Source organism: Salvelinus namaycush, chromosome 30 (genome assembly GCF_016432855.1).
Source record: "Salvelinus namaycush isolate Seneca chromosome 30, SaNama_1.0, whole genome shotgun sequence".
Taxonomy (NCBI): Eukaryota; Metazoa; Chordata; class Actinopteri; order Salmoniformes; family Salmonidae; genus Salvelinus; species Salvelinus namaycush.
The window spans coordinates 8,861,128-8,871,127 of record NC_052336.1 but is presented as its reverse complement, the minus strand read 5'-3'; the positions used below and the strand labels follow the sequence as shown (position 1 = coordinate 8,871,127).

The 10,000-nt window shown below is 48.3% G+C and overlaps 1 protein-coding gene across 1 annotated transcript in view; it reads left to right on the top strand.

Moving 5' to 3' along the window:
- The window catches only part of LOC120025342 (transcription factor SOX-6-like), a 202,809-nt gene that overhangs the window by 143,889 nt on the left and 48,920 nt on the right, over nt 1–10,000 (top strand). The window contains exon 9 of the mRNA XM_038969875.1: nt 6,875–6,995. Within this exon, the coding sequence (XP_038825803.1) occupies nt 6,875–6,995 (121 nt within the window). The remainder of the gene's footprint in view (nt 1–6,874; nt 6,996–10,000) is intronic.

The following is a 10,000-nucleotide window of genomic DNA, read 5'->3' as shown; positions in this document are numbered from 1 at the left end:
GTTCGACATCTCACCACACCACCGACACTACAGTGTTATGGTTCGACATCTCACCACATCACCGACACTACAGTGTTACGGTTCGACATCGCATCTCACCACACCACCGACACTACAGTGTTATGGTTCGACATCTCATCTCACCACCGACACTACAGCGTTATGGTTCGACATCTCATCTCACCACCGACACTACAGTGTTATGGTTCAACATCTCACCACACCACCGACACTACAGTGTTATGGTTCGACATCTCATCTCACCACACCACCGACACTACAGTGTTATGGTTCGACATCTCACCACACCACCGACACTACAGTGTTATGGTTCGACATCTCATCTCACCACCGACACTACAGTGTTATGGTTCGACATCTCACCACCGACACTACAGCGTTATGGTTCGACATCTCATCTCACCACCGACACTACAGCGTTATGGTTCGACATCTCACCACCGACACTACAGCGTTATGGTTCGACATCTCATCTCACCACCGACACTACAGTGTTATGGTTCGACATCTCATCTCACCACCGACACTACAGTGTTATGGTTCGACATCTCACCACCGACACTACAGTGTTATGGTTCGACATCTCATCTCACCACCGACACTACAGTGTTATGGTTCAACATCTCACCTCACCACCGACACTACAGCGTTATGGTTCAACATCTCACCACACCACCGACACTACAGCGTTATGGTTCGACATCTCATCTCACCACCGACACTACAGTGTTATGGTTCGACATCTCATCTCACCACCGACACTACAGCGTTATGGTTCGACATCTCATCTCACCACCGACACTACAGCGTTATGGTTCGACATCTCATCTCACCACCGACACTACAGTGTTATGGTTCGACATCTCATCTCACCACCGACACTACAGCGTTATGGTTCGACATCTCATCTCACCACCGACACTACAGCGTTATGGTTCGACATCTCATCTCACCACCGACACTACAGTGTTATGGTTCAACATCTCACCACACCACCGACACTACAGTGTTATGGTTCAACATCTCACCACACCACCGACACTACAGTGTTATGGTTCGACATCTCATCTCACCACACCACCGACACTACAGCGTTATGGTTCGACATCTCACCACCGACACTACAGCGTTATGGTTCGACATCTCATCTCACCACCGACACTACAGTGTTATGATTCAACATCTCATCTCACCACATCACCGACACTACAGCGTTATGGTTCGACATCTCACCTCACCACCGACACTACAGTGTTATGGTTCAACATCTCACCTCACCACCGACACTACAGTGTTATGGTTCGACATCTCATCTCACCACCGACACTACAGCGTTATGGTTCAACATCTCACCTCACCACCGACACTACAGTGTTATGGTTCGACATCTCATCTCACCACCGACACTACAGTGTTATGGTTCGACATCTCATCTCACCACACCACCGACACTACAGCGTTATGGTTCGACATCTCATCTCACCACCGACACTACAGTGTTATGGTTCAACATCTCATCTCACCACACCACCGACACTACAGTGTTATGGTTCGACATCTCACCTCACCACCGACACTACAGTGTTATGGTTCAACATCTCACCTCACCACCGACACTACAGTGTTATGGTTCGACATCTCATCTCACCACCGACACTACAGCGTTATGGTTCGACATCTCATCTCACCACCGACACTACAGTGTTATGGTTCAACATCTCACCTCACCACCGACACTACAGTGTTATGGTTCGACATCTCATCTCACCACCGACACTACAGCGTTATGGTTCAACATCTCACCTCACCACCGACACTACAGTGTTATGGTTCGACATCTCATCTCACCACCGACACTACAGCGTTATGGTTCAACATCTCATCTCACCACCGACACTACAGTGTTATGGTTCGACATCTCATCTCACCACCGACACTACAGCGTTATGGTTCGACATCTCATCTCACCTCACCACCGACACTACAGTGTTATGGTTCGACATCTCATCTCACCACCGACACTACAGTGTTATGATTCGACATCTCATCTCACCACCGACACTACAGTCTTATGGTTCGACATCTCATCTCACCACCGACACTACAGTGTTATGGTTCGACATCTCATCTCACCACCGACACTACAGTCTTATGGTTCGACATCTCATCTCACCACCGACATTACAGTCTTATGGTTCGACATCTCATCTCACCACAGACACTACAGCGTTATGGTTCGACATCTCATCTCACCACCGACACTACAGTGTTATGGTTCGACATCTCATCTCACCACACCACCGACACTACAGCGTTATGGTTCGACATCTCATCTCACTACCGACACTACAGTCTTATGGTTCGACATCTCATCTCACCACACCACTGACACTACAGTGTTATGGTTCAACATCTCACCACACCACACCACCGACACTACAGTGTTATGGTTCGACATCTCATCTCACCACACCACCGACATTACAGCGTTATGGTTCGACATCTCATCTCACCACACCACCGACACTACAGCGTTATGGTTCAACATCTCACCACACCACACCACCGACACTACAGTGTTATGGTTCGACATCTCACCACACCACCGACACTACAGTGTTATGGTTCGACATCTCACCACACCACCGACACTACAGTGTTATGGTTCGACATCTCACCACACCACCGACACTACAGTGTTATGGTTCGACATCTCACCACACCACCGACACTACAGTGTTATGGTTCGACATCTCACCACACCACCGACACTACAGTGTTATGGTTCGACATCTCACCACACCACCGACACTACAGTGTTATGGTTCAACATCTCACCACACCACCGACACTACAGTGTTATGGTTCAACATCTCACCACACCACCGACACTACAGTGTTATGGTTCGACATCTCACCACACCACCGACACTACAGTGTTATGGTTCGACATCTCACCACACCACCGACACTACAGTGTTATGGTTCGACATCTCACCACACCACCGACACTACAGTGTTATGGTTCAACATCTCACCACACCACCGACACTACAGTGTTATGGTTCGACATCTCACCACACCACCGACACTACAGTGTTATGGTTCAACATCTCACCACACCACCGACACTACAGTGTTATGGTTCGACATCTCACCACACCACCGACACTACAGTGTTATGGTTCGACATCTCACCACACCACCGACACTACAGCGTTATGGTTCGACATCTCATCTCACCACCGACACTACAGCGTTATGGTTCGACATCTCATCTCACCACCGACACTACAGTGTTATGGTTCAACATCTCACCTCACCACCGACACTACAGTGTTATGGTTCAACATCACACCACACCACCGACACTACAGTGTTATGGTTCGACATCTCATCTCACCACACCACCGACACTACAGTGTTATGGTTCGACATCTCACCACCGACACTACAGCGTTATGGTTCGACATCTCATCTCACCACACCACCGACACTACAGTGTTATGGTTCGACATCTCACCTCACCACCGACACTACAGTGTTATGGTTCAACATCTCACCTCACCACCGACACTACAGTGTTATGGTTCAACATCTCACCTCACCACCGACACTACAGTGTTATGGTTCGACATCTCATCTCACCACCGACACTACAGTGTTATGGTTCGACATCTCATCTCACCACACCACCGACACTACAGCGTTATGGTTCGACATCTCATCTCACCACCGACACTACAGTGTTATGGTTCAACATCTCATCTCACCACACCACCGACACTACAGCGTTATGGTTCGACATCTCACCTCACCACCGACACTACAGTGTTATGGTTCAACATCTCACCTCACCACCGACACTACAGTGTTATGGTTCGACATCTCATCTCACCACCGACACTACAGTGTTATGGTTCAACATCTCACCTCACCACCGACACTACAGTGTTATGGTTCGACATCTCATCTCACCACCGACACTACAGCGTTATGGTTCAACATCTCACCTCACCACCGACACTACAGTGTTATGGTTCAACATCTCACCTCACCACCGACACTACAGCGTTATGGTTCGACATCTCATCTCACCACCGACACTACAGCGTTATGGTTCAACATCTCATCTCACCACCGACACTACAGTGTTATGGTTCGACATCTCATCTCACCACCGACACTACAGCGTTATGGTTCGACATCTCATCTCACCTCACCACCGACACTACAGTGTTATGGTTCGACATCTCATCTCACCACCGACACTACAGTGTTATGATTCGACATCTCATCTCACCACCGACACTACAGTCTTATGGTTCGACATCTCATCTCACCACCGACACTACAGCGTTATGGTTCGACATCTCATCTCACCACCGACACTACAGTCTTATGGTTCGACATCTCATCTCACCACCGACACTACAGTCTTATGGTTCGACATCTCATCTCACCACCGACACTACAGTGTTATGGTTCGACATCTCACCACACCACCGACACTACAGTGTTATGGTTCGACATCTCACCACACCACCGACACTACAGTGTTATGGTTCAACATCTCACCACACCACCGACACTACAGTGTTATGGTTCAACATCTCATCTCACCACCGACACTACAGTGTTATGGTTCAACATCTCACCTCACCACCGACACTACAGTGTTATGGTTCAACATCTCACCACACCACACCACCGACACTACAGTGTTATGGTTCAACATCTCACCACACCACCGACACTACAGCGTTATGGTTCGACATCTCATCTCACCACCGACACTACAGTGTTATGGTTCGACATCTCATCTCACCACATCACCGACACTACAGTGTTATGGTTCGACATCTCATCTCACCACATCACCGACACTACAGTGTTATGGTTCGACATCTCATCTCACCACACCACCGACACTACAGTGTTATGGTTCGACATCTCATCTCACCACCGACACTACAGTGTTATGGTTCGACATCTCATCTCACCACCGACACTACAGTGTTATGGTTCAACATCTCACCACACCACCGACACTACAGTGTTATGGTTCGACATCTCATCTCACCACCGACACTACAGTGTTATGGTTCGACATCTCATCTCACCACACCACCGACACTACAGTGTTATGGTTCAACATCTCACCACACCACACCACCGACACTACAGCGTTATGGTTCGACATCTCATCTCACCACCGACACTACAGTGTTATGGTTCGACATCTCACCTCACCACCGACACTACAGCGTTATGGTTCGACATCTCATCTCACCACCGACACTACAGTGTTATGGTTCAACATCTCACCTCACCACCGACACTACAGTGTTATGGTTCAACATCTCACCTCACCACCGACACTACAGCGTTATGGTTCGACATCTCATCTCACCACCGACACTACAGTGTTATGGTTCGACATCTCATCTCACCACCGACACTACAGTGTTATGGTTCAACATCTCACCTCACCACCGACACTACAGCGTTATGGTTCGACATCTCATCTCACCACCGACACTACAGTGTTATGGTTCGACATCTCATCTCACCACACCACCGACACTACAGCGTTATGGTTCGACATCTCATCTCACCACACCACCGACACTACAGTGTTATGGTTCGACATCTCATCTCACCACCGACACTACAGTGTTATGGTTCGACATCTCACCACACCACCGACACTACAGTGTTATGGTTCAACATCTCACCTCACCACCGACACTACAGTGTTATGGTTCGACATCTCATCTCACCACACCACCGACACTACAGTGTTATGGTTCGACATCTCATCTCACCACACCACCGACACTACAGCGTTATGGTTCGACATCTCATCTCACCACACCACCGACACTACAGCGTTATGGTTCGACATCTCATCTCACCACCGACACTACAGCGTTATGGTTCGACATCTCATCTCACCACACCACCGACACTACAGTCTTATGGTTCGACATCTCATCTCATCACCGACACTACAGCGTTATGGTTCAACATCTCACCTCACCACCGACACTACAGTGTTATGGTTCAACATCTCACCTCACCACCGACACTACAGTGTTATGGTTCGACATCTCATCTCACCACCGACACTACAGTGTTATGGTTCGACATCTCATCTCACCACCGACACTACAGTGTTATGGTTCGACATCTCATCTCACCACCGACACTACAGTGTTATGGTTCGACATCTCATCTCACCACACCACCGACACTACAGTGTTATGGTTCGACATCTCATCTCACCACACCACCGACACTACAGTATTATGGTTCGACATCTCATCTCACCACACCACCGACACTACAGTGTTATGGTTCGACATCTCACCACACCACCGACACTACAGCGAACAGCCTAAGGACATTGTGTTGATCTATTCACATACCAGTCTGTATCTGTCACCATCAGTCATCCCACTCACCGTACACACACCTACATACACCGTACACACACCATACAGACCTCTACAGGTGCTCAAATACATCTGTAACCTCCCGTCCTTTGCCTCTCACGTGTCATACCCTCTGGGCGGGGGGGACAATGCGCGTGCGGCCGGGTCCTTTGATGTTCCGTTGTGAAATAGTGTTGGGGGGATTAGGAACAGACGCGGCCGGGCCAGGTATTGTGTGAGCACACGAGGGCCGTCAGAGCCGCAGAGCCCCCTGTCAGGACGTGTTAGGCCAGGCTGTGATCTGCTCTGTGCTCCCCTCTCCTCTCCCCCTGCCTGCCTGCCTCAGTGTACTGCTGTCTGTGTCTGCAGCTCAGCTAGGCCTCTCTCTGATCTCCGCTTCTCTATCTGTTCAGCAGGTCCAGGGTCACATGCCTCCGCTCATGATCCCCATTTTTCCACACGACCAACGAACCCTGGCAGCTGCTGCCGCAGCCCAGCAGGGCTTTCTCTTCCCACCAGGAATCTCTTACAAGCCAGGTATGCTCCTCTCTTTCTCTCTCTGTTGTTTCTTCCTGTGTCTCTGTCTGTCCTGTTCTCTGTCTACTTCTCAATGTTATGTACATGCAGTTCTCCTCCTCACAGACACAGGTTCACTTTAACAGCATGGGTCATCTTATTGATGAAGGACCTTTCCCAATATATTCTATCCCACATTTATTATGGTTATATATTTCATACATTTACTTGCAATGTATTTCATGTAAGTAATACTTTTTTTCAGTCCTCATTTTCACTGCCCCAGATTTCATAGGATCCTTACACTACACATATCCCAGTCTCCATACGGCATCAAATATAAGTGTAGTCAGTAAGGCCAAGGCAGATGACGTACAGTACTCTATGTCACCTTGTAAATGGAGCCAAGCCTTGGGGAGTGTTCTGTGTTCAACTCCAAGGCAGCATGCCTGTTCAACAATAGATATGAGTAAAGGAGCACTGGAATGTAAACAGCTTTTCAACATGAAAGTGTCTTGACTTCTCTGGCTGTAATCACTATGGAAGAATCTGCTGAGGGAACTGCCTGCTGCAGTAACACAGTACTCTACCTAGGCACTCACTGACCCCCTCACTCTCTCACTGTACTCATCAATCACTCAAAGGATTATGTACAGCTTAGATGTCAGTTTAAACATACTGCATATTGTGGAATGTGATAGCACCAGAAACAGTACAGTATTAATGTCCAGACATACTATCCTGAGATAGTGTCTTGTCCTTCTGTATCTCTTTATGGAGACGAGCTGACACATGGCACTCATCCAGAGACAGACAGACAGAGACAGAGACAGACAGACAGACAGACAGACAGACAGACAGACAGACAGACAGACAGACAGACAGACAGACAGACAGACAGAGAGAGAGAGAGAGAGAGAGAGAGAGAGAGAGAGAGAGACAGAGACAGAGACAGAGACAGAGACAGAGACAGAGACAGACAGAGACAGACAGACAGACAGACAGACAGACAGACAGACAGAGAGACAGAGACAGACAGACAGACAGACAGACAGACAGACAGACAGACAGACAGACAGACAGACAGACAGACAGACAGACAGACAGAAGAGGAGGGCAAGCGTCTCCCAGGCATACAGTAATTTGTCCTGTGGGGATGAAGGGTGAAGGCCCCCTCCCGGAGGTGCCTCTCCTCCCCTTGCCTGTAGCAGCTTGCCTCCCTCTCCCTTTGTGTGACGAACAGAGAAAGAGAATGGCTCCACACGCAACACATTCCACATCCCAAAACAAATTTGTGAGAAATTGCTATGACTTGTTGTTTGACTTCCTGCTCATTGTTGCTGAGAATTAAAGATGTGTCACTCTGGGCTTCTGTATTTAAATATTCAGGCAGATCCCTGACCTGGAGTGGACCCAGGCACACAGCCTTTCTCCCCTTAGCTCTATGGCAGGGTATTCCTTTTAATTCTATCTGAACATTGACTATCGGCTGGAAGTAAAGTAAAATTGCACATGCAAGGGTTTTCTCATCTCCCTGACCGACCTGGGGGGAGGGAAAGTCCAGGCCTCTTTTTGTCTGTCCTGAATGCTCTCACAAATACATTTGTTGTTAGCGTCGTATCACAACATTGAGGTAACTTCAGGACATGGAGGAAGGCAGAGGGGGTGGAGTAAGATTGGCTAGTCTAGTCAGCAGGTAAATAGCAGAACATTAAAAGGTGTGGTAGTGCAGCTAATACATTTACTATAAAGCCACAGGATGAAAAAAAAAGTCAGCTATTTTGGAACTACAGAGGCATGACAGCTGGAACACAGCGCCTGAGGGGATTCTTTTGCCTGTCGATTTCTTTAATACATTTGACATGGAAAATGTTTTAGTACAAATACCAGAAGGTATTATGGACTCAGGCATGCATGGGTCGCCATGTGTACACACAATCCCTGAATTATTCATGAGTTATTCATAAAGAAAAGGAAAAAGGGTCTGAAAATGACTACCAATGACTACCATCATCAACTGAAGTAGCTTAACGTCTCTATTATCCTCAACCCCCAACGCAAGATCCTACCTTATGACCAGTCTGCTAGATCAGAGGATGCTGCTGTGTCCACCCTCCATGAAGACTAGTGAAGTGAAGTGGCCAAGCGTTCACTTCCACACTAGGGCACACTAATCTGATGTCATCTTTATAAGACAGACCCTCCCAGGGGCCACTGCTTATGACCCTGACCCCGCGGTGTTGCCACGACGACAGAGCTAATGCCAGCATCGTAGCATCGTGCCATCTCTCCCTCTGCACACTGTGCTCAATGGCCCTGACGTTGCATGGCAGAGCAGAGACGCAGGTCATCCTTTAAACAAATAGACGCCAGCTCGCTCTGTTTACATGGACACAGAGACATTCACTCTGATAGTAGTCTAATGGTCCTGCAGAATGACTCCATGGTCATTGGGTCCCTATGCTATGATGAGGACACACATAGACATCCAGCTGGAATGACTGCTGCTACATATCTGTTTCTCCCGCCGCACAATAACTGATGGACTTGTCCCTCTTGTGACTGAATACAGTAGCTGCATTAGATCTCCATGGAATCTGTGTCAGCCATTCATGCTCACAAGTGTTAGGCCTTCTATTGTTGTTCAGCACCAACTTTCTCACCACCTTGTTTAGCTGGATAGAGACATTGTTAGCACTTCAAACAGAGAAAGTGAAATAGGGCATAGAGTTAGTAATTGAACATTCATTCCAGAGCTACTTGTTTTCAAAGAACTCTAGAATATTTTAGATTGCCCTTGGCATCAGGTGCCCAGTTGTGAAGAGCTCTGTTAGAGAGAGGCTTTTCCATTCTCCTGCATCAGGCCCTGCTCTATGGTCCTACCCCCTCCTTTTCATTAGTGTTGAGCCCAGGCTCTCAGGCTGTGGTGTCCTCAAGCCCAGGCTCCAGGCAGCTGGAGGGCCCTGCACTAGATATGAGGGTGCTCATCGATAAAGAGGGTCAGGGCGCGATGCCGCTCAGTCCCA